General features: G+C 50.2%; 1 protein-coding gene across 3 annotated transcripts in view; it reads left to right on the top strand.

Annotated features, from left to right (window-relative positions):
* Positions 1–27,174, top strand: part of kalrna (kalirin RhoGEF kinase a) — a 103,444-nt gene that overhangs the window by 67,952 nt on the left and 8,318 nt on the right. The window contains exons 39-56 of one of the 3 annotated variants that reach the window (XM_035603616.2): positions 820–898; positions 992–1,159; positions 15,735–15,944; positions 16,563–16,648; positions 17,662–17,808; positions 18,473–18,568; positions 19,235–19,353; positions 19,473–19,539; positions 19,683–19,786; positions 19,871–19,940; positions 20,153–20,239; positions 20,447–20,539; positions 21,130–21,180; positions 21,274–21,351; positions 21,443–21,628; positions 21,732–21,903; positions 22,000–22,286; positions 25,318–25,601. In XM_035603616.2, coding sequence (XP_035459509.2) covers positions 820–898; positions 992–1,159; positions 15,735–15,944; positions 16,563–16,648; positions 17,662–17,808; positions 18,473–18,568; positions 19,235–19,353; positions 19,473–19,539; positions 19,683–19,786; positions 19,871–19,940; positions 20,153–20,239; positions 20,447–20,539; positions 21,130–21,180; positions 21,274–21,351; positions 21,443–21,628; positions 21,732–21,903; positions 22,000–22,286; positions 25,318–25,601 — 2,384 coding nt within the window. Of the gene's footprint in view, positions 1–819; positions 899–991; positions 1,160–6,402; positions 6,628–15,734; positions 15,945–16,562; positions 16,649–17,661; positions 17,809–18,472; positions 18,569–19,234; positions 19,354–19,472; positions 19,540–19,682; positions 19,787–19,870; positions 19,941–20,152; positions 20,240–20,446; positions 20,540–21,129; positions 21,181–21,273; positions 21,352–21,442; positions 21,629–21,731; positions 21,904–21,999; positions 22,287–25,317; positions 26,741–27,174 lie in introns of those variants that run through there. The other 2 variants (XM_035603615.2, XM_047337187.1) reach the window with 2 other exon arrangements.

Raw genomic sequence — 27,174 nt, 5'->3', positions numbered from 1 at the left:
CTGTTCTGTCCTCACTTAGTCAAACAGCTCCACATTCAAGTTCAGTTGTGAAGCAAGTGTAAAATACACATATACAGTATATAGACTGAATATGTGTATTTGAGACGTGTGACATAGAGCTGCAACACGTCTAAATTAATCGCCAACTATTTTGATAATCGATTAATCGGATCGAGTAGTTTTTTATGGGGGAAAAGTCACAATTCTCTGATTTCAGCTTCTTAAATGTGAATAGTTTCTGGTTTCTTTGCTGTGAACAGTGAACTGAATATATTTGGTGTGTGGACAAAACAGAAACATCATTTTGGGTTTTTTTGGAAACACGATCCACATTTCTCACCATTTTATGTCATTTATGAACCAAACAACTAATCAGTGGATTAAGGAAATAATCGACAGATTAATCAATGTTGAAATAATAATCGTTGTGAGCCCGATAAGAAGTCGAGGATACGCGTCAACACGCCGTGTAGATTTAACCACGTTGTCGTGTCTTTAAACATCTGAAGGCTAAAGAGCGTCGAGAGACTTCGGGGCTCAACAAACCTGCTCGGCATCGAGCACATGATTAGTTATGCACTGATCATTTTTTTCCTGTATGGAAATATTCCTGTGTTTAATGTGTAAACACAGAAGTCGTTCCTGATCCTCAGGGTGCAGGATCAAGTTTCTCCTCTCCCCTTGTCGTCACGTGGATCTATAGCAAAAACAATTTTCAAACTAATAATTCACGTGTTGACGAGTTTTTTCCGATTTGTCATGTTCTGATCCCACCGATGTTTTAATGTCTCGCCTCTCTCTCTCTCTCTCTCTGTGCAGCTCTCTGGTGGATGCGAGTTGACGGTCGTCCTCCATGACTTCACGGCGGGATGCAGCACGGAGATGTCCGTCAGCACCGGTGAGACAAACGCAGAACCCGCTTTAGAAAAAAACGCGATATTTCTCAATGCGTCAAATGAGAGCGTTTGTAAAAATGCGGCGCCCCCTGCAGGTCAGACGGTGGAGCTGCTGGAGCGGCCCAGCGAGCGGCCCGGCTGGTGTCTGGTGCGCACCACCGACCGCAGCCCGCCGCAGGAGGGACTGGTGCCCAGCTCGGCGCTCTGCGTGTCGCACTCGCGCTCCAGCGTGGAGATGGACTGTTTCTTCGGCTCGGGGAAAGGTAGGGGAGAACGAAACACTGCCACGTGCGAATGGGCCACCTCGCTCAATCTGTGGCTTAAAGATCCGAGGGTGGCAAAATATTTTATATATATATATATATATATATAGTGACCCACATGTTGTCTCTTTAAGGAGACGTCCAGTAGAAACAGGATCTGTCTTAAACAGAAACTTGAAATCAACACAACGTACATTTATGACTGAATTAAAAGTTTAGGCTCAAAGACACGCACACACACACACACACACACACACACACACACACACACACACACACACACACACACACACCTACAGCTGCTCCAGTTCAAAGTGTTGTAGAGACCTAACTGGATGGATTTATGTGGCGAGGTGAAGCCTCCAGATTTCCAGCTGTTATGAATTACGCTGCTTTTCTGGAAGGAAGAACTAAGTTGTAGAAAATATTTAAATAAGTTAAAATTCCACCCTCTGACATAATAATAATTCCCTCAGTTTTTTACCGTGTCCATCGTGCTTTGATGAATAATCTGGCTGACGGACGTAGAGAACGTTGCTTTTTTTTCGTCGGTCAAGTAAACTGATCTGCAGCGACCTCTACTGGTGAGAATTAGAAACTACAATATATTTGAAACTTGCTTTGCAATGTCACATAGTAAATGTCAGGAAAATGAAAACAATTCAGTGAATGTCTGAAATCAGCTCAAGTAGCCTGTAAATTAGTTTCCGGTTGCATGGACATTAATGTCTGCAAACAATCCCAACTGGACCATGGATATCATTTATTTTCTCATTATTGAGTTACAAAAAGAAAAGAAATGTGGAGTCAGTTTTGTGGGAGAGTAGTGAACGAGGGAACACAGCCTCTGTCTCATTCTTGATGGTTGCCACGGTTACCACTGTACACAGAAATAGAAATGAGCGACGAATGTCATTGCAACAGTTGCTGTGGTTACTGTCGCTCTGAGGTCACACACACACACACACACACACACACACACACACACACACTCAGAGTCATGTCCGCATGATTTATAGTCACTTCCTGGACTCTAACCTTTATCATAACTACTAGTGACCTTGTCTTGACCTTCACCAAACCTTTATGTATCCCTGACACCTGAACACATTATGAGGACGAGTCCCCACAACGTGAGTAGAACGAGGACCACACACAGCCTGTAGAAGTGTTCCTGTTCAGGCCCACAGGGGGCGCTGTGGGCCGTTGTTCCCCCTGTGACAGTTGACCTCCGACTGTCATCGGAGCGTGATGGTGCCGGTGATGACTGGATCACCAACTGGCGTTTATTAGTCATTCCGTTGATATTCACCGCTTGTCTCGTTGCACATGGAAGTGAGAATCTAGTGAATCACCCGGGGCTGGATCTCAACACCACAGAGTCAAACATTTGAATAATTTGAATTTGAGTCTTGGATGTTTTCATCAAACATTGATCAGATAGATACTCATACATGTTGCGTGAAGCGTCTCTCGCAGTTAATCCTGTTCATTTCTTCTACTTTCAACTAGCGCTGCCACTAAAGGTTATTTTCTCGATTAATCGATCCGTTGGTTGGTTCATAAAATGTCGTAAAAATTATGAAAAATAATTTTGTTTCCCAAAACCACCGAGATGAATGTTTTTTTTTTGTCCACACATCAAAGATATTAAGCATATTCTCACAGAGGAGCAAAGAAACATAGACAACATTCACATTTAAGAAGCTGAAATCAGAGAATTTGGGACTTTCTTCCCATAAAAACTCCTTGAACCGATTAATCGATTATCACCATAGTTGGCGATAACTAATCGATTAGCTGTTGCAACTCCTTCATTCAACCAGTGAGCAACACGTTAAAGATCACCAGTTATAAACATGTGGACCGAGGATTTCGTTTAAGGTTAAAACATTAAAAAAACCTGCACCACATAAAAGGACGTCACCATTATTGTTAAAGGAAATTGAGGCAGTTGAATCAGAAAGATGGAGGCCGCAGCAGCATTTATTACAAGAGGAGATTTCTTGTTTTCGTTACTATAGCACTATATATATATACATATATATATATATATATATATACATGTATATCTGTACGTTCCAGCCTGCGGTCGCCTGATTTGCCTGACGCAGCCGTGCGGACGATTCCTGCTCCTGGCGGAGAGAAGGATGTTTTGTGCCGCTCATGCAAATCATGTGACCGCTGCACATGGAAATGAAGACACACAGTCGCACTCACGCACGCTTGAGATACTCAGGAAAGACTGAGGGCGACGATGCTGGCGTCCGACAACACGCCGTGTGACACGCGGTCCTGTCCAGGCCTTTCAGAGGAGCAACACCAGTGAGTGGTTGTTGTTTAACTATAAGAAGCGGATCATTAACTTCACTTGAGTCAGTCTTCTGTTTTGTGAAGTGGGTCAGTGTTTGAGTGTAAACCGGCTTCAAAGGGAGAAATCCAAATATTCATATTAAAATAATAGTTCATATAGAACTGTGATGTAGAGCCGCGACAGTTAATCGACAACTATTTTGATCATCGGTTAATCGGTAAAAGTTTCAATTCTCTGATTTCAGCTTCTTGAATGTGAATTTGTTGCTCCTCTGTGACGGAGAACTGAATATCTTTGGTGTGTGGACAAAAGAAAACATCATCTTGGTGGTTTTGGGAAACACGGCCGACATGTTTCACCATTTTATGAACCGAACAGCGGATCGAGTAAACAATCAACAGATCAAATCAATAATGAGAATTAATCGTCGGCGTGATGTTTAGAAAAAAGAAGGCGTTGGAAGTAATTCACCATGCGACATCATTATCAAATCATTTAGATGATTCTACCGGACGAGTACGGTGTCGCTCACTGAACAAAGGCTAAACATTCAATAATCTACGTTCGGTTTCCAGCACACACTCCCTCTATAAACATGGACGTCTGTGGCCGCGCGGCGATGTGAAACGACTGGAGGCTGGAGAGTTCTTAATGAACTGATCTCCGCCTGTAAAGGAACTAGTCAAACTGTTAATTAACCCGAGAGACGTCGCCGCCGATTAAGTAACACGAACATAAACGTCTTGACTGCCCCCCCCCCCCGTGTGTGTGTGTGTGTGTGTGTGTGTGTGTGTGTGTGTGTGTGTGTGTGTGTGTGTGTGTGTGTGTGTGTGTGTGTGTGTGTGTGTGTGTGTGTGTGTGTGTGTGTGTGTGTGTGTGTGTGTGTGTGTGTGTGTGTGTGTGGTCTTGTGACTGCTCTGTAAAGTAGGTCTCCTTGTCCTCTCTCTCCGCTGAGTGTGAAGACACACAGAAGCTCTTAAGGCAACTTTTTCCTGTCACGGGCCTTTCTTCTTTCTTCTTCTTCTTACACAACATCCTACGACGGCCGTACTAAATTATCAAACTGCCGTCACATGAGCGTCTCTTAATGCGATTCCTGGAACTGTCTGATGTCAGATAACAGGGATGATGATGATGATGATGATGATGATGATGATGATGATTCATGTTCTGCAGCTGCTTTTCCAGGTTTGGGTCCATCAGGTTATGAGCAGAACAAATTTGCGGCCGAGACGCAAACTTCAGTGAATGTCATCAGGACGCACTCGCAGTTTATAAAGGTCCAGTTGTCGTACTGAGTCAGTTTCCATCTTTGGTCAGGAGGTGGCGCTATAGGCTACGTGGGCCGACAGTAACAGAACAGTAATAGAACAGTAGAAGAGGAGGAGGTTGCAACGCAAAGACAAAATGACAGTTGCCTCTGCAACTCTACTTTCTACCGAGCAACTTATCACAGCGCATCAGAAGCTCGGAGCAAAGACTCCGACAGCGCAAACAGCTGATCGCTCACGTCGAGTCGAATGTGCGCCGCGTCGGAACTCATCCCACCACGTCGTTCTTCATCAACTCTTTATCTCATGTTTTTAAAAACCGCCTGAAGCGTTCGCACGGACGTTTTTTTCATTACTATTTCGATTGCGATACTTGGAAAACGTGGCTGCGGGCGCCGTGCGGCTCAGCGATTTTGGCGCGTCGGCCGGTTCCACATCAAAATGGCGTCACGTCCTGGAACAGGTCGACCACGAAGTCGCGACTGGCTGCTCTAGTTGTGTCGAAGGAAAGTGGGACACTGCAGGGAAACGGCTGCTGGGCAAAACTTTTATCTAGGCTGAGTGCACGTGTGTTGTCTTACCTGCTGCTGCTGCAGTGTGCGCACACACACACACACACACACACACACACACACACACACACACACACACACACACACACACACACACACACACACACACACACTCAGGAAGGGGGAGACATTTATACAGAGTTCTGGCCTGATTGAAGAGGATGGATTCGGCTCATTCCGTCCACGTGTCGATGTTTACTTCTGCAAAGCGCTCGGGGGGGGGGGGGGGGGGGATTTATTGAGGAGACAGAAAAATGAGGAAATGAGGAAACTTCAGGAAGAGCGACTGAGGAGAGGGATTCCTTTGAGGGACCGACTGTGCAGAGGAGAGCGCAGGACATATTGACCGTACGAACGGTCAGTGTGGACGGAATGATCTGATAAAGGAGCGGCTTCCAGGTGCCCCTCCATCCTCCTCTCTGTGGAAGAGGAGCGGCACAGCTCTCGTCCGGCGTGAAGCATTCCCGACAGCTCCCACTTGGGGGCAGTGGCAACGAGCCGCGGAACACGAGCCTGACGTCGCGTCGCCCCTCCGTCTGATGAGGGCGGACTTTGTCAGCAAGCGCGCGTTGGAGCCACGGCGTCGCCAACCTGGAGCCGTGCGTCTGTCCGCGCGCTTCAATCCGCCCCCGAGGGGAAACATCTGGCTCTTCAGGAGCTGAACTGTGCATCTGTAACATCTCCTGACTCCACACCGTCGGCCGATCGACACTGAAGTCCATATACATCATCCGACTAGTTGTCGTTGCTTTGCAGCAAACAATGGTTGTGCGAGCGCTGCGGCTTTATCAGTAACAGCGCCGCCGTATTTGAATAGTGCAGTTTACGTTTTGAATGACAAGAAGCCATAACTCATAACAGACACACACACACACACACACACACACACACACACACACACACTCACTCAAGCCCTCCATAATAATTAACACACTTCAGTTCTCTGTTCTAGAGAACTGAAGTGTGTGTGAGGGAGGGAAGCCCAACGTCTGAGAAAGACAATGCGTGTTTTGTGTGTGTGTGTGTGTGTGTGTGTGTGTGTATAGGCTCCTCCTCCTACCCCATTCTCTCCCTCCCTCTCTGGTGAATCTCAGCAGTGTGGACTTAAAGCTCTCGGTGTAAACATCAACTTGGACAAGTTGGTCGCCAGCTCGTCCAGTTAGTGATCGAGTCACGTGTGTGTTTGTGTGTGTGTGTGAGAGGAGTGTGTGTGTATATAGGATGTGTGTGTGTGAGTGAGGATGAAGCGAGGCCGGCGTTGCTGTGGATGGATCCTCGCTCGCTGCTGCTGCTGCTGCTACAACGGCTCAGGTGGGACGAGATGCAGACGCATGGGGTGTGTGTGTGTGCGTGTGCGTCTTTGCGTTACGTGCTTGACAAGTTTGGAAGTCTATTGTGTGTTGCGGCGTGAAGCAGGGAACATGTTTTCTAAAGGCGTTGCAGACGAACCTTGAACCAGAGAGCTGAGAGAAATTCCTTTCTCTTTTTTTAATTTAATTTTTTATTTCTGTTGGTGTCAGTGGAAACTGATTTGAATTGAAAATGAATCGTGAAACAGGAAATAATGTGTCACACAGACGGACAGTGAGAGAGAGAGAGACACAGAGGACAGTTTCTCTCTGTCGGATTGAGCAATCGGTTTTCCTGCAATTCATTCTGCAAAGGGCAAGTGTGTGTGTGTGTGTGTGTGTGTGTGTGTGTGTGTGCGTGCGCGTGTGTGTACTGTGGCAGGTTGTGACAGAGCCTTTGACCAGCGTTATAGTATTTATGTTGACTTCACACAAGTAATGACAGTAATCCTGTTTTTACACTGACTCCCCAATCACTGTCTGTCCACACACACACACACACACACACACACAGTCAGTTACAGGCAGAAACCTGCTGACAGACAACTGTAGACCGCAAAGGTGAAGAAACACTTCTCTATCAGCTGCAGCTGGTCGCTGACTTTCCTTCTCCAGAGCGTCAGTAGAACTTTCTCGACTCCCAACGCCGGAGAACGATCACAAATAACGTCATTCATGTAACTGTAGATAGAAAAAATGATTAACCGCCGCCACCGGCCGCTGCACAGAAAGGACTTCACTGTGACTCTTTTTATCTGGAGCGAACGTCGCCTGAGGAGAAGCTGCCGATGAAAAAACCCTCTTACCCTAACAGTGAGGTCACTTCAGTGTGGTGGTTAATGTGCATCCAGCACCTGATCGCTAAGTTATGGTCATTATTCATATAACTGGTTTTTGAAACGGTCCTTTTCAAAGTTATTTTGAATTGGTTTTTTTGGTTTTTTAAAGGTGCTAACTTGTATGAACACTATTGCCTGCCCCATAGACTTAAAGGGGCAGTAAGTGATTTTAATCCAATACACTTCTTGTAAAAAAAAAGAAAAGTTTTTATTTTCGCCTCAGCTCTGGCTCTGTAAATTAAAAACCAAAACATGGTGCGGACCGCACCACGCAACACCGCCAGTTCAGTTTGTAAACACCGCTCATCGACCCCTTAAAGGGGCAGTAGGCGATTCCACAGCAATACACATTTGGTAAAAAATCCGTTAGCTGTCGCGAATGTGTGTGCGCCGGAAACCCTGATTTATTTCCGGCGAACCCAGGCTCTGTAAATCTTTAAAAAAAAAAAGAATGGTGCGGACCGCACCAAACAACACCGCGTGTGCATTTTGTAAACATCACTCGTCGACACCTTAAGAGACGTGCTAGCGGGTGACGCAGCGACTCAGGGGTTTTGGCCTTAGTGGTTAGTGCGTCCCGAGGTCGCGGGTTCACGGCCCCGTCCAGAGCAGTAAAATCACAACAACAACAACAACAACAACAGCCAACAAAGAGAGAAGCAAACTTTCTCCACAAATCGCTTTACTGCCCCTTTAAGAGGCGTGCTAGCGACAGACGCTACGACTCAGGGGTTTTGACCTCGTGGTTAGCGCGTCCGTCTCCCGTACCCGAGGGGACTTGAAAAACGTCAACGACAAACAAATCTTTCTCCAAAATCACTGACTGCCCCTTTAAGTCAGTCAATCAATATCTAAGAAGTTCCCATAACGGGTACAGCCTCTGTCAGTCACGCTACTACAGTCCAGTACGTATTGTCACTAAGGCCGCACGTAAACCGCAGCGCGTCCTTAATATATTTTTTATTTTCCCCCCGTCCTGCCATATTACATACGTCTCCATCATGGAGGAGCAGTGAGTTAGGTCGTGTATAAGGTGTTCCAGATGTGCATGGGCTTCTGGTGCCCGGCTCCTCCCGACGACCACAATCATGTGGTTTCAGTTTCTTCTCACAGAGTCCGTCCAGAAACTTAAAATGCATATCTTGGAAAAGGAGTATTCCGTTTTCAGTTTTTTTTTCCTTGAATGAAGGGTTTCATTTATTGCTTTTGTGCTTGAAAAAAACATTTTTGGGAGACAAAAATGGCCAAAATATTGTAGTAATGAGTTTTGGTGCAGATCTGAGCTCAATGAGGTTTTTGAAGATCTTTCTCTTCTGGGTTGTTCAAACTTCAGACACCAACACGGTTATAGTGGTTGAGCTTAGCTGTTAGCCGCTAGCTGAGGGGGCGGCCGTTTCTCCGTGCACTGCGGCTTTAAGAGCCAAGCCACCTCTGGACAGGCTGTTGGACTTTGGCCCCCGGGGCCTCTGAACGTGTTGCAGACTGAAGTACAGTACCGACCCAACTGGTTCCTCTGGTTCCCACTGACGCATCTGCACAGTTGTGACTGGTTTCACCGGCACGTGTTTCAACCCGTGGCAGAGGACGTCAAACTCCGGCGGTTGTCCTCCGCTGTGAAGCTGCACATCATGGAATATTCTCACCTCTCCTGTTCCTTAGAAGTATGTAAAACACATTTTTCCAATAGTTGCATCATTGTTTCGGCTCGGAGGCTCAGCTGGTCAGACTGGTTCCCGTGACGCCGTCCATCAACTGTACAAACAGTCACCCACTGTACGTTGGTCCAGGGCTCTTCGCTCAGCTGTTTCATCGGCTGTCATTCAGTTCTGTTTTCTGTATTGGATCAGAGTCAATACTCTAATAGATCTCATTTATGACAGACGTGTGGTCACACACTTGACGGGGGGGGGGGGGGTTATTTGGAAGCAGCAGTGTAACACAACTGAATCTGTTTTTTTTCCCAGTAACCACACTTAATGTTAGTTTTAGTTCCCTGTAAATACACATGCGTTTCCTGTTACGTCCGCCCGAGTTCCCATGAAGTGTTTTCTAGCGTCTGGTCACAAAGTGTCTGGCCCGAGAGCTTTTTCTTTTCTTTTCTCTCTCTCTGGCTCTCTTTCGCAACCACCAGAGCAGCTTTTGCTGAGAAACTGAAGAAGTTCAGTGGACGGACGGGGCACGAGTTTGTTGCCGCGGCGACGATGTGCCGCGTGAGCGTGCTTCACCCACTGTTTCAGAACACTGTGCATGTCAACAGTTAGGTGGCTGTTGTTGTCCTGGAGGAGTTGACGGTACAGTACAGTAAAGTCCAGCTGCCGTCAACCATCTTGATCATGGAACACTCACTGTACCTGGCACTTCCGGCCATCGAATGGCTGCAGAGGCGACGTGGCGTCGGATCAGGTTGTGTATTGTCAGATTAAAGGGCTAACCTCCGCACAACGAGCTCTTCTCTGATTGTGAAAATACTCATTTCTGCATTTGAGGCAGAAATCGCTGTTGTAGGTTGAGTTGAGCTGCCGTCGGCGGACTGTGCAGGGAACTCTTGCATGAAGTCTCTTCCCTGTGTGATGACGCGCCATCTCCTGGTGACCACGGGGCAAATGGAAATGATTCGTACTTGCCCATTTGCATTTTATAAGGATGCACCTCCATTATTAAAACCAATCATTCCATTACTTCCACGGTTGAGTACTGGCCTGATGTGCATATAGTTTGCTGCCGTGCGACATGCTCTTATATAACCTCAATGCTTACTATTGTATAGTCGTGTAAATGTGCAGGAACCACGCAGCAGGGAGACGGTTGCTCTCCTCCACTTCTCCGTCTTCTCTGCAGACAATACGTCGCACAGGCGCATCATTTTTATGTTTGTTTGGTTTTTTTTAAAATGATGGTCACAACCAATCCCGCTTGACGCAAGCGGTTCTGACCGAGAGCCGGTTCTTTGGCCGTCGAGACACAAAGAACTGGTTTGACACGAGGCACCGGCTCCGAACCGGCTCCGAACCGGCCCTCCACCTGTGGTGGAAACAGAGCGTTAAAGGCCTCTACGGAGAATTAGACCAGGACTGTAAAGGAGAGTGACTTTTCAAAACGTACTTGACTTAGAATGAATACGTCATTTATTGGACCTTCAGTCAACTCTTCTCACGTTAAATCAATTCATCGTTTCCTCATTCAGCCGGAAATGCAGGTGATTTCCAGCCGTACATTCCGTCGCTGAGCTTGACATCCTCATGGATTGTGATTGGATAAAGAAAATGCGATAAACTTTCTTATCACCAGAGTTGGAGGCGTAGGCGCGTCGTCATAATTAGAAGTGATTATGAGTGTGTGGGCGTGTGCACGTTGTCAGATACGTGAGGCACAGGAGGGAGAGAGAGGTATGAGAGGAATGTCATCTTCCCAGATTACTGTCTCTTCCTGTCATTGACAAAAAACAAAAGAAAGCCCGATGAGAGGAGAGTTGGCGAAGCCGAGGGAAAGAGAATGATGGTGTTTTTACGAGCGCCACACTTCTTCTTGGGTAAAACGATATAATTAATTGTTTTCCACACTTGGGGATCAACAGTGGTGTCCCGGTCGAGAGGAGAGTTACAGACGCTGACTCTGGACCAGCCGCAGGTTCGATTCCCTGCCTGGCTCAGTGGTCGGGGGCCGATTCAAGAGGCTTCTGGCCAACAAGACACAAACATGAAGTCCGACATATAAAGATGGTGTGTGTGTGTGTGTGTGTGTGTGTGTGTGTGTGTGTGTGTGTGTGTGTGTGTGTGTGTGTGTGTGTGTGTGTGTGTGTGTGTGTGTGTGTGTGTGTGTGTGTGTGTGTGTGTGTGTGTGTGTGTGTGTGTGACTATTCTCTTGTCAATAGAGCCATTCATAGACTGTGTGTGTGTGTGTGTGTGTGTGTGTGTGTGTGTGTGTGTGTGTGTGTGTGTGTGTGTGTGTGTGTGTGTGTGTGTGTGTGTGTGTGTGTGTGTGTGTGTGTGTGTGTGTGTGTGTGTGTGTGTGTGTGTGTGATTACAGAATGACACTGAGTGCGAGAGAAAGAAGTGGAGCACAAAAATTTCAGGCTGCTGGTTCAGTATCTCCCCGTGTGTGTGTGTGTGTGTGTGTGTGTGTGCGTGATTAAAGATAGTGAGTGATGTGGATTTTAACAGTAGACACTCTGTCTTTACTGTCGACTGCAGAACAAGAGCTCGCTTGTCTGCTCTCACCTGACTGTTGCCTTCGCTGTGACACTGTAGTCTTCTGTTGTACACACACACACACACACACACACACACACACACACACACACACACACACACTGAGGCGATACAGTAGCGCTGCAACACTCCCTCCTTCCCCTGACTATCACCATTCACACCAACATAACATTAATCATGAGTCCCGCTGGTTAATTACGCGAGTGGATTTTGATTTTTCATGTCAGTGTGAAATGCCGCGAATGTTAAATACGTTGTTTTTTTTTGCATCCGGACATTGTTGTGTTCTGACGTGTACAGGACGTCGTCTGTGCCGGGAACAGATAAAAGATGAAACTCAAACCAGAGAGTCCAGTTTGAGGATTGTCAAATTCCAATGCGCCCTTTCACTTCGGTGACCTGACTGTTGGGTCGGTGAAGTCGAAACTTCGGCCTGACGTCTGACGACGGACAGTATAGAACCAGGCAGCCGGCGCCTCAAGAAACACACAGCGGCAGAAAATGAAATGACCGGAGAGGTGTCGGCATCTTCATTCCTTCTTTCCTTCTTCCTTATGGCCACTGGAACGATGGAATGTGCTTCCTGGACACGAGCTTGATGGTCAGAGACTTTAAAGTCTGAGACTGTTGTTCCACCACGATGAACAAACGGCTGTTTTTATACAAAACAAGAAAATGGAGTTTACTTGAGCTGCAATGCGACACGAATTACTTGCGCGAGTAGATTACGTACGTAGTCGACGCAGAGACGCGACACGTTGACCTCGGGTGAAATGTTCACGTCCCTCCGTCGCTGTCGTCCCGTCGTCGTCAGTGGAGGATCACTACTTGTCTTCAAATGTCCCCGAGACCAAAGTGAGGAAAATATGTGTTATGAATACGTTTTCAAAGTCTTTCTGTTTGCGTGCAGCCGCTCGTTATGACGTGACTGAGGTTCCTCGCTCTTCTCGCCGGGTGATAACTCGTCTCGCCGCTGCTTTTCTGAGCGGCGAACCTCGACGCTCGACGTGCGCCGCCGTACTTGAACAGGCGTCGACATCAGCTGACGGCGGCGCGGAGGAGGAGACGTAGAAGCAATGACGCCGCGTCAGTCAGCTGTGTGAGTGTGTGTGCGCACTCACGTCCTTAATGAGTTTCAGTGGTCAGCCAGCTGTCAAGGCCACACATACACACACACACACACACACACACACACACTCACTCACTCACTCACTCACTCACTCACTCACTCACTCACTCACTCACTCACTCACTCACTCACACACACACACACACACACACACACACACACACACACACACACACACACACACACACACACACACACACACACACACACTCACTCACTCACTCACTCACTCACTCACTCACTCACTCACTCACTCACTCACTCACTCACTCACTCACTCACTCACTCACTCACTCACTCACTCACTCACTCACTCACTCACTCACACACACTCTCACGCACACACTCACACTCTCACACACACTCACTCACACACGCAGGTGAGCGAGTGACCTTATGGCATGTTTCCCTCACATGACTGGATTTGCTCGATAACACTTGAGGGAGTAGCCGGCGAGGCGGCGCGACACAGAGACGACCGACGTGCGTGAGAGGGAGAGAAGTGGAGGAACCGAGACTAATAGAGCGGATGGCCCGCGGCCTCTCCGTCTCATAGAAGCACATGAATTGATTAACGTCGGAACCAGAGGACGATCGGTGTCTGGACACGGACCCACGTCGTGTGTTGGGGTATTAAAAGTATTAAAAGACCCACACGGTGTTCGCCAAGTTCCTAATCATTGAAATACAAGAAATACAGATAAAGAAATACAACATCTGACAACACTGGAAGGTTTCACCTGCAGATTTATCTCCGGTGTCGAGACCCCGTTCTGGAGTCTCAAGGTTCTGACGAGAGGCGGAACAGTCAATCGATTAGTAATCGACTGCTCAATGAATCGGCGACTATTATAACCATCGCTGAGTTGGTTCAAGTATCAAGTCAAAATTCTCTGAGTTCAGCTTCTTTAATGTGAATATTGAGCTGCTGATCACAGAAGTTGTGAACGAACCAGCGAGCGTGGTCGCGGCGGGTGGACGCTCGGTCACGAGAGAGGAAAACACCTCGGCAGCACTGCGGTGACCTTGGTCGTCTGTTTTGAACAGTTGTTATCTCGGCCACGCGGTCAGATAACAGCAGAAAGTACCGCTGACACAGTGAGGAGTGAGGGAAACAGTCACCGTCGGATGAGAGAACTTTGAACGATACGTTGACCTTTAAATTCAAGTTTGCTCGTTTCGATCTTTCTGTAAAATGAGGTTGTGGGGAAGTGAAAGTGGTTCAGTTGTTGCTCGTATCTCCTGCGTTTTCTTCCGTCTCTGCCGCTCAGTTGTATCGTTTTTTTCTTTCTTGTAGACATTTCGTAAAAATAAAAAGCAGATGAGACACGAGGAAGAGGAGGGAGGGAGGGAGGGAGGGAGGGAGGGAATGAATCTCACTGCTCAGAAGAAGAACTCGTTGCCGTCGACCCCTTGACCTTTCATTTCCTGTCGGAAACACACGTGCACACACCCCACAGCCCATCGCTGCCAGCTGTGTGTGTGTGTGTGTGTGTGTGTGTGTGTGTGTGTGTGTGTGTGTGTGTGTGTGTGTGTGTGTGTGTGTGTGTGTGTGTGTGTGTGTGTGTGTGTGTGTGTGTGTGTGTGTGTGTGTGTGTGTGTGTGTGTGTGTGTGTGTGTGTGTGTGTGTGTGTGTGTGTGTGTGCGTGCGTGCGCGCAGCTGATCCACCACACTCCTGACACATGACTACTGACACACACACACACACACACACACACACACACACACACACACACACACACACACACACACACACACACACACGGCCGTCTTTCTCTCCGGAATCTGTAGAATGACAAACGAGACAAACTGTTCAGATAAAAACCCTCTGTAATTCTAAATATGCGATGTTATCATTCTGCTCCACAACATGAACTTCCTGCTTCCTGCTGATGTTGGGACGCGATCGAACGATTCCTCTTTTACAAAGGTTGAATTACACGTCAGCAGACCTGCCGACGACCGTGACGCGGCAGCCGGTGGAAGGAAAGAGGCAATTCATCTCCCGGCGGTCGGTGACATGTGTTCGACGTGACGGCGTTTGTCGGAGGAGACGCGGCGTGCGACACGAGAGCGGCTGCTCCGCGCGTTGTGGTCGTTTCAATGGACTCGCGTTGATGCGAACGTGACGCTGTGCAGCTGGAGCATCATCAATCGATTTGACAATGTACGTTTCAGTTTCACAAAGAGGCTGAGAACGTGTGAAGGAGATTTCACATATTGCGATATGTTTGTTGTATTGATAAATACCGCGATATTTTAAAATCTCCTGGGTGTGGATGGAGATTTAGACACATGGAGTTCCAGGCATTATTTAATACATCATGTACAACAAGCAGGGAATGAGCAGGGAATCCAAGAGACTTCTAGTGAATCAATCCGCTTTATCCATTTAAGGGTCGCGGGGGGCTGGAGCCAATCCCAGCTCGAGAGGCGGGGTTCACCCTGGACAGGTCTCCAGCCTATCACAGGGCCACATACAGAGACAGACAACCATTCACTCTCATATTCACACCTACGGTCAATTCAGAGTCTCCAATGAACCTGACCCCATTCTGCATGTCTCTGGACTGTGGGAGGAAGATGGAGAACCTGGAGAGAACCCACGCACACACGGGGAGAACATGCAAACTCCACACAGAAAGGCCCTGGTTGGTTTGAACCGGGACTCGAACCCAGAACCTTCTTGCTGTGAGGCGACAGCGCTGACCGCTACGCCACCGTGCAGCTCATCTAGTGAATCTTTAAGACAACATGTTTGCACAAAATGAAATCATATTAAAAGTCTTGTAAACATGCGAACTGACGCCACGACAGCACGCAGCCGCTTCTAGAAGCCTCAGCAGATGTGATTTTGAAGTCGTCAACCTCGTCCGCCTCGCTTTTTTTCAGAAAACTATCCGGTGGGCGGCTCCGATGGGAAGACCGAGTCGGTGGCCAACCTGCAGCCGCAGCCGTCCCTCAGCTCCCTGCAGTCCAGCAGCTCGCCGGGGCCCAAGCGCTCCGGGAACACGCTGAGGAAATGGCTGACCAGCCCGGTCCGCCGCCTCAGCCACGGCAGCTCCGTCAAGAAGCTGCCCAGCAACAAGCAGAAGAAGACGGGTAAGAGACGGGCCGCGGGTACCGGCGGCATGTTCGCTGACGGTGAGCCGTCACGCGGTCGATAGAGGAGCGAGACAGGTGAACTTTACAGACGCCACAGGAAAGGACGAGTCGTTTTTTTTTCTTGCATTCATAAAGGTTGCTGATTGGCCGATTGTTAGATTTCAAATGTCAGAGCATTTACCTGAACGCCTCCGACCGGAAGTTCATGCTCACAAATGAATCAACAAGGGTCAATAACACAAACATGCTTATTTTTGTTCCATTGGTTCACATTTGAACCATTTTCAGCGTTGGTTTCATTTTGCCACGTTGCGAAACGCACCAAAGAACTGTTGTTTGCGTCCTGTCGTCATCACCTGCGTTTCCCTGATACTCGACTCTGATTGGTTTGTCGGCAGGAAGCGTTTCCGTACCCTCTCTCTCTCTCTCTCTCTCTCTCTCTCTCTCTCTCTCTCTCTCTCTCTCTCTCTCTCTCTCTCCCTCTCTCGCGTGCTGATCCATGGTCGATGAGCAGAAACGTTCAATGCGATCATTCCTGCCACACAAGGAGACATCAGAATTGTTTTGATATCTGTGTGACTGAACTGACTGATTGATTGACTGATTGATTGACAGGACCAGGATCCGGGAGAGAGGAGAACAGAAAGAGCGTTGACCTGGGACAGCCCGACCTCGGCCTGCAGGACGACAACATCGACGAGGTGACCTGCCACTGTTGTGTGATGATGATGTAATCAACAACTCATTTAAAGCACCAGTCCTCCACTTCTATGCTCGTGCCTGATTTCATCGCGATTATTTAATCGTCTATTTCCGTCAGTTTGAATCGTTTCTTGAAGGAAAAGATTCTGGGTTGTAGAAAAGTGGGAGCGAACTTCCCCGCCTCCTCCTTCCAACTCGGAAGCTTTATGATTTCCTCTGAGAGGAAGTTGTGGATTTCAAAGGAATTATTAGTCATTTTACATTTATGTATTTTCAAGATGATTACAAACACCAAGATAGAAGAAACGGCAAAAACTCTTTAATAATAGATGTGAACATGCAAAATTTGAGTTTTTAAACACTTTGAGTTTTTAATTGACACCATCTACATGTGGCTCATCGACAATAAACAGATGAAGTTCCCTTTTCCCTGAGATGACTCATAAACACATCCAGACACAAACACACACACAGACACACACACACACACACACACGCACGCACACACACCCACCCACCCTGCCAGGTGATTAATCTGGTTACAGAATCCAAGAAGTCTGGACACTAGATGTTTTTTGGAAAAAGTTTTTGTATTCGTTAAAAAGCTCCAACGCCGCCATGTCTTTTCTGCTCCATGTTCTGCCTCTTGAACGTGCGTCAACAGGACAAACGTGTTTCAGGACAGTTCAGAGCTCAAAGTTTCTCACGTTGCCAAAAAACTCGCCTAAGACCATGAGGAGTTATTTGTCTGAGCTTCGTCACAACTCCCACCGACTATAGAAACCAAGCGTGACTCATCTTCACACTCTGCGGCTCATTTCATATTGATTAGGAAACTTGTTTAGTGGAAATTGAAGTGTTTCCATGAGTAATTCTTTGGAAAACTGTGGGTTGACGACGGCCAAGTGATTCTGGCAAATCAGAAAACGAAGGCTCCGCCATGACATATGAGAATCAATAGATCCGTAAAGTGATGCGTGATTTTATTTGTTCATGTCTTGTATTATTGCAGAGAGTCCTCAGTAAGGACGGGAACCTCCTCTCGAAGACGCCGTCCGGGATGCAGAGCGGCGGCGAGGAGGAGCAGGACGAGGAGGCGCACACGCCCCTGCCCCCGCCCATGGAGATCATCAAGGACCCGTCGGCTCAGGACGACAAGGTGTGTGTGTGTGTGTGTGTGTGTGTGTGTGTGTGTGTGTGTGTGTGTGTGTGTGTGTGTGTGTGTGTGTGTGTGTGTGTGTGTGTGTGTGTGTGTGTGTGTGTGTGTGTGTGTGTGTGTGTGGTAATACATTTTATTATTTTCATCTGACCTGTTCAACTCACTTTTCGTTCACGTCCGTCAAACCTTCTTCTTCTTCACTCTGCTTCAAACTGATTCAACTTCAATTTTTACTATGTCGCAGTAAACTGCTTATTGTTTTTTCTTTGTCTGATTTGATAATTGTAACAGTTCTGGTTTTATTTGAATCTCAGTATCTTTTAGACCTGTTTTCATTCGATGCATGTAAGAGATCCCATCTTATTGGGTTTGTACTTGTTTTTATGCTCTTGTCATTCAATTAGCGTGAATCATATGTTTATTATTCATTATTCTGTTTTTGGCTTGGTGGCATTAATCCGTGTCAGCATGTCGGAGTTGATTGACAGTTATCTTATTGTTGAGGTGCACGTTCCTCAATCTGCTGCTCTAATCCTCCGCTAACTAGAATCTTCTCTCTTCTTTTCTCCCTTTCCGATTCTTCTAACACGCTCTCTCTCTCTCTCTCTCTCTCTCTCTCTCTCTCTCTCTCTCTCTCTTTCCGTCCTCCTCCTCCTCCTCTCAGTCGTCGTCCTTGCTAACGTCTCTGCAGTCGTCGTCCGAGGTGCCCAGCGCCGCAGAGCTGGTTAGCGCCATAGAAAAACTGGTTAAAACCAAGATGGTGAGTGCGCGTTCGGGGCGCAGAGTGAGGCATTGTGGGTAGAAGAGCCCGACGCTGCTCACCTGCTGCGTTCACCGTTTGTGCTCATTCCAGCAAATTAATATAGCTAGTGATCATAAAGTGCGTTGATGTTGTTTGTGTGGTGTTTGTCTGCGATGTTCTAATTTTCAGTAGTTTGCCTGAGTGTTGCTTCGTTCATAAACGTGTTGAGTGTTCATACTTGTAATGTGAGAGGTTTGTACATTTTGTGTACCAGTGAAACTTAAAAATGTTTGGCACAGAAACAAGCCAAAAGATTTTTACCTCTTAAAAAAATTCCAAAAGATTTGTATCACTCTTGAAAACATATATTCTGTCAATATGTCCCTCGCATGTTGAGGACGTGTTGTAACTTCACTTCCATCCGTTTCCTCGACAACGACATGTCTGAAGTATTTGAGTAGAGCTCTGGGATCCGCTGGATGAAATGATTCCATGAAGTGGAAACACTCCCTGGAACGTCGTCCCGCGTCTGCAGATCAGTTCAAAGTTTGTGAACAGTAACTCCGTCGCTGACTGTAAACGCCGACGTCCTGCGGTCAGGAGACGACCTCATCACTCGGACCGTGTACAGTGTTCAACAGTGTACGACGCGACTCCTTCACGTCCGCCCCCTGTTCTCCTCAGACCCTGGAACCCGGAGCGTACCCGGGGTTCTCCGCGCTCACTCCGCCCGAACAAACCACTCCCGTGCAGCCGCGGAACCCCGAGCTGGAGCAGAGGGCCAAAGCCATGAGGGGCCGCATGTGAGTGCAACAGTAGAAATATCGCCGCCGCCGCCACTTCAAGGACATGCACTTCTACCGCACCGCCCCGCCGCAGAGCATCGCGACGGTGATCTGACTTGTGTTTGGCTTCTGCGCAGGTTTGTCCTGAACGAGCTGATTCAGACGGAGAAGGACTACGTCAAGGATCTGGGCATCGTGGTGGAGGTGGGGCGCCCGCTCGTCTGTCTTTACCGCCATTTGTCTCTCTCTGCTGTAATGGAGGAGGGCGGAATTCCACCTGGACACTTTCATGTATCTCATCTAATATATGAAATGGTCCTCAAGTGTTCCGTGTCGCCCCCTCGCAGAGCTTCATGAAGAGAATCGAGGAGAAGGGCGTCCCCGACGACATGAAAGGAAAAGACAAGATCGTCTTCGGGAACATCCACCAGATCTGCGACTGGCACAGAGAGTGAGCGTCACCCGCCGCACGCCGCCCGGCGCCGCCTGTTCTCACTCGGTACAGTAACGTCCGTCTCCCGTCTCTTTCTGTCAGTTTCTTCGTAGGTGAGCTGGAGAAGTGTCTGGAGGACAACGAGCACCTGGCCGAGCTCTTCATCAAACACGTGAGTGCAAAGTATAGTTGACATTTGGTATTAAAACACTACTGTCAACATGATCTGCAGTCTGATAATCAACTGGTGTGTGTGTGTGTGTGTGTGTGTGTGTGTGTGTGTGTGTGTGTGTGTGTGTGTGTGTGTGTGTGTGTGTGTGTGTGTGTGTGTGTGTGTGTGTGTGTGTGTGTGTGTGTGTGTGTGTGTGTGTGTGTGTGTTGCAGGAGAGGAGACTCCACATGTACGTGGTTTACTGTCAGAATAAGCCAAAGTCCGAGTTCATCGTAGCAGAATACGACACGTATTTTGACGTAAGTGATGTTTTGACTCTTCGTATGACTTTGCTTTCGTCGACATTAAGACGATGTGTCAATCAAAAGTCCGGATCAAGGTGCGAAACCGTATCGGGGTTTTGTTACACTGTTTTACATTTGATCCGGTTAGTTCTGGTTTTCACGTTGTCTAACGTTTCCATAGTCGTCAAATGTTGTGATGTGTTGTTGGTGTTTGTGTCGCAGGGAATCCAGCAGGACGTCCAGTCCAGACTGTCCATCAGCGACTTCCTCATCAAACCCATCCAGAGAATCACCAAGTACCAGCTGCTGCTGAAGGTATCAGGCACAGAGACGCATTTTCACAAAGGGTTCAAACAATTACACTGTGAAAAAGAAAAGGAAAAGTTAAATTAGAAGAAATAAAATACTGAATTTGTGGAGAAAATGACTTAAATACAAGGGAAATAATCAGTTCATGATTTAATCCAGAATATTACATGAATTCATTGACACAAACAAGTAAATAATTTTTTAAGAACAAGATAATTAATCTCATATTTCCAAATCTGGCACAGAACAATTTGCAGTGTAAATAATCTCCTTTCAACTTTATGTGCAAAAATGATCACTACAGGAAAAATATGAAAACATTCAGTCTTGTTTAACTTGCATTTAAAAGTCTGTTATGACTGTTAAAACCATGCAACAGATAAAATTATATACGGTTCAGTTTTACCAAATGTACTAAAATGAAGATGAACTATTTTGACGGAAATGACTGAAATTCAAAGTGAAATCTTAATTTTTCCTGTTGGTTATTTTTAGACTCCACAGGAACGATGTTATAAATCTATCTGAACTGTGTTAAATACAGCAAATGCTCCTTTGTCTTCTTAATCAGTTTTTCTGGCCGTGTGTCTCCGCAGGACTTCCTGAAGTTCAGCTCCAAGGCGGGACTGGACTGTGAACAAATCGAGGTAAAAGCACAACTCATGCTTGTCCTGATTTTACAGTGGCAGTTCTTTTTAATCTTCTACTAAGATCTCTCCGTCTCCGTCTCCGTCTCTCAGAAAGCCGTAGGTCTGATGTCTCAGGTCCCCAAGCTGTGCAACGACATGATGAATCTGGGTCGTCTGCAGGGCTACGAGGTTCGTCGACCCGCCGGTCGATTGAATGACGCGAGTGCAGACCCGTCGTGGCCGGCTCTAAATCCACGTGGCTTTTCTCCCATCCCTGCAGGGCAAGCTGACCAGTCAGGGCAAGCTGCTGCAGCAGGAGACCTTCTTCGTGACGGAGCAGGACGCCGGCGTGCTGTCGCGCTCCAAGGAGCGGCGGGTCTTCCTCTTCGAGCAGATCGTCATCTTCAGCGAGCTGCTCCGCAAGGGCTCGTCCACGCCCCGGTACCAGTTCAAGAAGAGCATCAAGGTCGGCACGCCGTGCGGCTTGGGGTTCGGCGGAAGTTCTGAAAGCAAAAAAACCTTTGCGCGCCTGCCACAACGGCCATTTTGCTGTCTCCGCCCCCCTTTAGATTTCCTACCTGGGTCTGGAGGAGAGCGTGGACAACGATCCGTGCAAGTTCGTCCTGTCCTGCCGCGGCTCGTCGGAGCGGTTCACGCTGCAGGCGGCCAACGTCGACATCAAGCAGGTCTGGATCCAGCACATCCAGGTAGTGCTGGACGCGCAGAGCAACTTCCTGTCTGGTGAGGAAACGTCGCTTGGATTAGCTAACAGATTTCCAAGCATAATTTGACATGACATCAGAGAAGAAAAGAGACGCGTGTATTTCCCATCTGCAGCTCTCCAGTCTCCCATCGAGTACCAGAAGGAGAAGAGCTGCGTCGCAGGAGGAGGAGGAGGAGGAGGAGGAGGAGGAGGAGGAGGAGGAGGAGGCGGCGGCGGCGGCGGCGGCAGCTCGGCGTCGCTCACCAGGAACCGCTCGTCCTCCGGGAACCGGCCCGCCGCCTCCTCCCACAGCCGGCCGTCCTCTGCCGTCGGCCTCGGCGACAAGGAGTCGTCGGAGTGGGGGAGGAGCCAGATGAAAGTGTCCACGTCCAACGGCGGCTCGTCGTGTTTTGACCCCCGGGTGAGTTTTCTGTAAACGGCCTCCACGCACATGCACCTCCCCCTGCTCCTCGCTCCTCACCTCCCCCTGCTCCTCACCTCCCCCTGCTCCTCACCTCCCCCTCCTCCTCGCTCCTCACCTCCCCCTGCTCCTCACCTCCCCCTGCTCCTCACCTCCCCCTCCTCCTCGCTCCTCTCCTCCTCGCTCCTCACCTCCCCCTCCTCCTCGCTCCTCACCTCCCCCTGCTCCTCACCTCCCCCTGCTCCTCACCTCCCCCTGCTACGACCCCTCCCCCTGCTCCTCACCTCGCCCTGCTCCTCGCTCCTCACCTCCCCCTCCCCCTGCTCCTCGCTCCTCACCTCCCCCTGCTCCTCGCTCCTCACCTCCCCCTGCTACTCACCTCGCCCTGCTCCTCGCTCCTCACCTCCCCCTGCTCCTCACCTCCCCCTGCTACTCACCTCGCCCTGCTCCTTGCTCCTCACCTCCCCCTCCCCCTGCTCCTTGCTCCTCACCTCCCCCTCCCCCCGCTCCTCGCTCCTCACCTCCCCCTGCTCCTCGCTCCTCACCTCCCCCTGCTCCTCACCTCCCCCTGCTACTCACCTCGCCCTGCTCCTTGCTCCTCACCTCCCCCTCCCCCTGCTCCTTGCTCCTCACCTCCCCCTCCCCCCGCTCCTCGCTCCTCACCTCCCCCTGCTCCTCGCTCCTCACCTCCCCCTGCTCCTCACCTCCCCCTGCTACTCACCTCCCCCTGCTCCTTGCTCCTCACCTCCCCCTGCTCCTCACCTCCCCCTGCTCCTCACCTCCCCCTCCTCCTCGCTCCTCACCTCCCCCTGCTCCTCACCTCCCCCTGCTCCTCACCTCCCCCTCCTCCTCGCTCCTCTCCTCCTCGCTCCTCACCTCCCCCTCCTCCTCGCTCCTCACCTCCCCCTGCTCCTCACCTCCCCCTGCTCCTCACCTCCCCCTGCTACGACCCCTCCCCCTGCTCCTCACCTCGCCCTGCTCCTCGCTCCTCACCTCCCCCTCCCCCTGCTCCTCGCTCCTCACCTCCCCCTGCTCCTCGCTCCTCACCTCCCCCTGCTACTCACCTCGCCCTGCTCCTCGCTCCTCACCTCCCCCTGCTCCTCACCTCCCCCTGCTACTCACCTCGCCCTGCTCCTTGCTCCTCACCTCCCCCTCCCCCTGCTCCTTGCTCCTCACCTCCCCCTCCCCCCGCTCCTCGCTCCTCACCTCCCCCTGCTCCTCGCTCCTCACCTCCCCCTGCTCCTCACCTCCCCCTGCTACTCACCTCGCCCTGCTCCTTGCTCCTCACCTCCCCCTCCCCCTGCTCCTTGCTCCTCACCTCCCCCTCCCCCCGCTCCTCGCTCCTCACCTCCCCCTGCTCCTCGCTCCTCACCTCCCCCTGCTCCTCACCTCCCCCTGCTACTCACCTCCCCCTGCTCCTTGCTCCTCACCTCCCCCTCCCCCCGCTCCTTGCTCCTCACCTCCCCCTCCCCCTGCTCCTTGCTCCTCACCTCCCCCTCCCCCCGCTCCTCGCTCCTCACCTCCCCCTCCCCCTGCTCCTCGCTCCTCACCTCCCCCTCCCCCTGCTCCTCGCTCCTCACCTCCCCCTCCCCCTGCTCCTCGCTCCTCACCTCCCCCTGCTCCTCACCTCGCCCCACTCCTCGCTCCTCACCTCCCCCTCCCCCTGCTCCTCGCTCCTCACCTCCCCCTGCTCCTCACCTCGCCCCACTCCTCGCTCCTCACCTCCCCCTCCCCCTGCTCCTCACCTCGCCCCACTCCTCGCTCCTCACCTCCCCCTCCCCCTGCTCCTCGCTCCTCACCTCCCCCTGCTCCTCACCTCGCCCCACTCCTCGCTCCTCACCTCCCCCTCCCCCCGCTCCTCGCTCCTCATCGCTCCTCATCTCCCCCTCCCCCTGCTCCTCACCTCCCCCTCCCCCTGCTCCTCGCTCCTCACCTCCCCCTCCCCCTGCTCCTCGCTCCTCACCTCCCCCTGCTCCTCACCTCGCCCCACTCCTCGCTCCTCACCTCCCCCTCCCCCCGCTCCTCGCTCCTCATCGCTCCTCATCTCCCCCTCCCCCTGCTCCTCACCTCCCCCTCCCCCTGCTCCTCGCTCCTCACCTCCCCCTCCCCCTGCTCCTCGCTCCTCACCTCCCCCTGCTCCTCACCTCGCCCCACTCCTCGCTCCTCACCTCCCCCTCCCCCCGCTCCTCGCTCCTCATCGCTCCTCATCTCCCCCTCCCCCTGCTCCTCACCTCCCCCTCCCCCTGCTCCTCGCTCCTCACCTCCCCCTCCCCTGCTCCTCGCTCCTCACCTCCCCCTGCTCCTCACCTCGCCCCACTCCTCGCTCCTCACCTCCCCCTCCCCCCGCTCCTCGCTCCTCATCGCTCCTCATCTCCCCCTCCCCCTGCTCCTCGCTCCTCATCGCTCCTCATCTCCCCCTCCCCCTGCTCCTCGCTCCTCATCGCTCATCTCCCCCTCCCCCTGCTCCTCGCTCCTCATCTCCCCCTCCCCCTGCTCCTCGCTCCTCATCGCTCCTCACCTCCCCCTCCCCCTGCTCCTCGCTCCTCACCTCCCCCTCCCCCTGCTCCTCGCTCCTCACCTCCCCCTCCCCCTGCTCCTCGCTCCTCACCTCCCCCTCCCCCTTCTCCTCGCTCCTCACCTCCCCCTCCCCCTGCTCCTCGCTCCTCACCTCCCCCTGCTCCTCACCTCGCCCCACTCCTCGCTCCTCACCTCCCCCTCCCCCCGCTCCTCGCTCCTCAACGCTCCTCATCTCCCCCTCCCCCTGCTCCTCATCGCTCCTCATCTCCCCCTCCCCCTGCTCCTCGCTCCTCATCGCTCCTCATCTCCCCCTCCCCCTGCTCCTTGCTCCTCACCTCCCCCTCCCCCTCACCTCCCCCTGCTCCTCCTCAGGTCGGGATCAGCTGTAACGGCATCCCCACTGGCAGGACCGTTATCCAACACACCTAACCTCAGTTGTCCTCCTCCTCTTCTCCTCCACTCCCCTTCCATCTCCACCCCTCTGTCCTTCATCCTCCCCCCTCCTCCTCCTCAGGACGGCGACGGCGGCTGCAACGGCGTCTCCTCCACCATGTCGGTCACCCAGGACTACTCGGCGCTCAAGGAGAACGAGATCTGCGTGAGCCAGGGCGAGACGGTGCAGATCCTGGCCACCAACCAGCAGAACATGTACCTCGTGTACCGGCCGGCCAACAGCCTGTCGCCGGCCGCCGAGGGCTGGGTCCCGGGACGTGTCCTGCGCCCCGCCGCCAAGGCCATCAAAGACTCCTCGTCCACGTCGTCCTTCCCGGCGGCGGTGGCCGACGCCAACAACATCAAGTAAGTCCCCGTCTCCGCACCACCCGGCACTTCTGGCTCCCAGAGATTTTCAGGTGACAGAGCGCTGTCTCCGCATTTTTTTTGGACTCTGCACCCGTCCCCCCCGTTTACTAACTGCTCGCCGCCTCCTCCCCTCACCCCCCACCTTCCCTTCCCCTCCTCCCTTTGAAACGAACTCATGGACCGGAGACTTCTTCTTTTTGTTTCTCCTCGGAGGTAAAAGGTACAGAACTGGTCTCTTTACTGTCCGTCAAGCTGCTTCGGTGACAGTTTGAATTTCTGAGCCATTGTCACGTTGACGGCTCTGTGGCAACTACACGAACTACAACACACACACACACACACACACACACACACACACACACACACACTGCGGACTGGATAGAAAGTCTTGTAACTCGTAGCTGACTCTGGAAACGAGAGAGAGGAAATAAACCCGTGGAGCTCAAAAACCAGACTCTTATTTCAGTTCCTAACACATTTTATTTCTTTTTCTTATTTTTTGTAAGTTTTTCTTTTGACTTCTTCTTTTTGAAACTCACCCCCGGGGCTTTCAGGTGGACGCTGCCCCGTTCTCCCGCAGAGGAGAAAGATTAATTTTGTTGTCTGTGGCAATCCTGTTTATTCCTCTTGTTGTTGTTGTTTTATTTGTCGTTGTTTTTTTTCCTGCCTTGTAATTATTATTATTATTATTTTATTTTTACGGACAAAGTTGGATTCATTTCCTCCACATGTTGGGTTTTTGTTCATCATGTCGGCAGTTCACTGTACAAAGTACATTTTGAGGCTCTAGAACATTCCTGTAAATATAAAAATCCCTTTTTGCACTATTTAAGATGAAGAAGAAAAAAAAGAAAAAGAATATGAATGAAGTCGTCAGGCTGTGCAATATGTTTTTTCATTTAACGGCAACGGTCCGCATTGTGCTGTTGGTAGTCTAATGATAATGGTTTTTAAATGTATTTTAAATATGTAAAAAAAAAAATAAACCTTTTGGACTTGAGCATGAGTCGGCAGAGCGACGCGGAGGAGAAGGAGGTGAAGTTGTTCTTGTTCTGCGTTTAGGGGCCGGGAGATGATTGACAGTTTGTAGTTTTTAATATTTGTAAATAAACTGCAAACAGCAAATGTGAAACTGAGCGTTTCCGCCTGTGCTTCTGTGTTCCACCACTAGAGGGGGTGTTTTCATCATATTTATTACAGATGAGCCTCTTCAGGGGAATTAGATTATTGTAGAAAGTATAAAAACAATATTGTCTGCAACTTTTCCCTGTCTGGTTGATTTGAAACCTCTTTTTTTGTATTTGTTCTTATCGTAGTGACATTTATTTTTTATATTTTTTGTTGTTTCATTTGTTCTTATTTTTACTAACATCAACGGTCTGACTCTCCACAAGGTACAAATTCAAAATGGAATTTAACTGAGAAGGAAAAACTGCTGGTGCTGCTCTTGTGTGAACGTGCGAGCGACGAATCGTCCAGATATCGATCATTAGAGCTCGACAAGTTGTGGTGCGTTCACACCCGACGCGACGCAGAAATGATTGAGTGTCTGAGTTTGGTCGCTGGAACA

The sequence above is a fragment of the Scophthalmus maximus genome, chromosome 14 (assembly GCF_022379125.1).
Source record: "Scophthalmus maximus strain ysfricsl-2021 chromosome 14, ASM2237912v1, whole genome shotgun sequence".
Classification (NCBI taxonomy): Eukaryota; Metazoa; Chordata; class Actinopteri; order Pleuronectiformes; family Scophthalmidae; genus Scophthalmus; species Scophthalmus maximus.
Note: the sequence above shows the minus strand (reverse complement) of the source record. Positions and strands in the feature narration are given on the sequence as shown.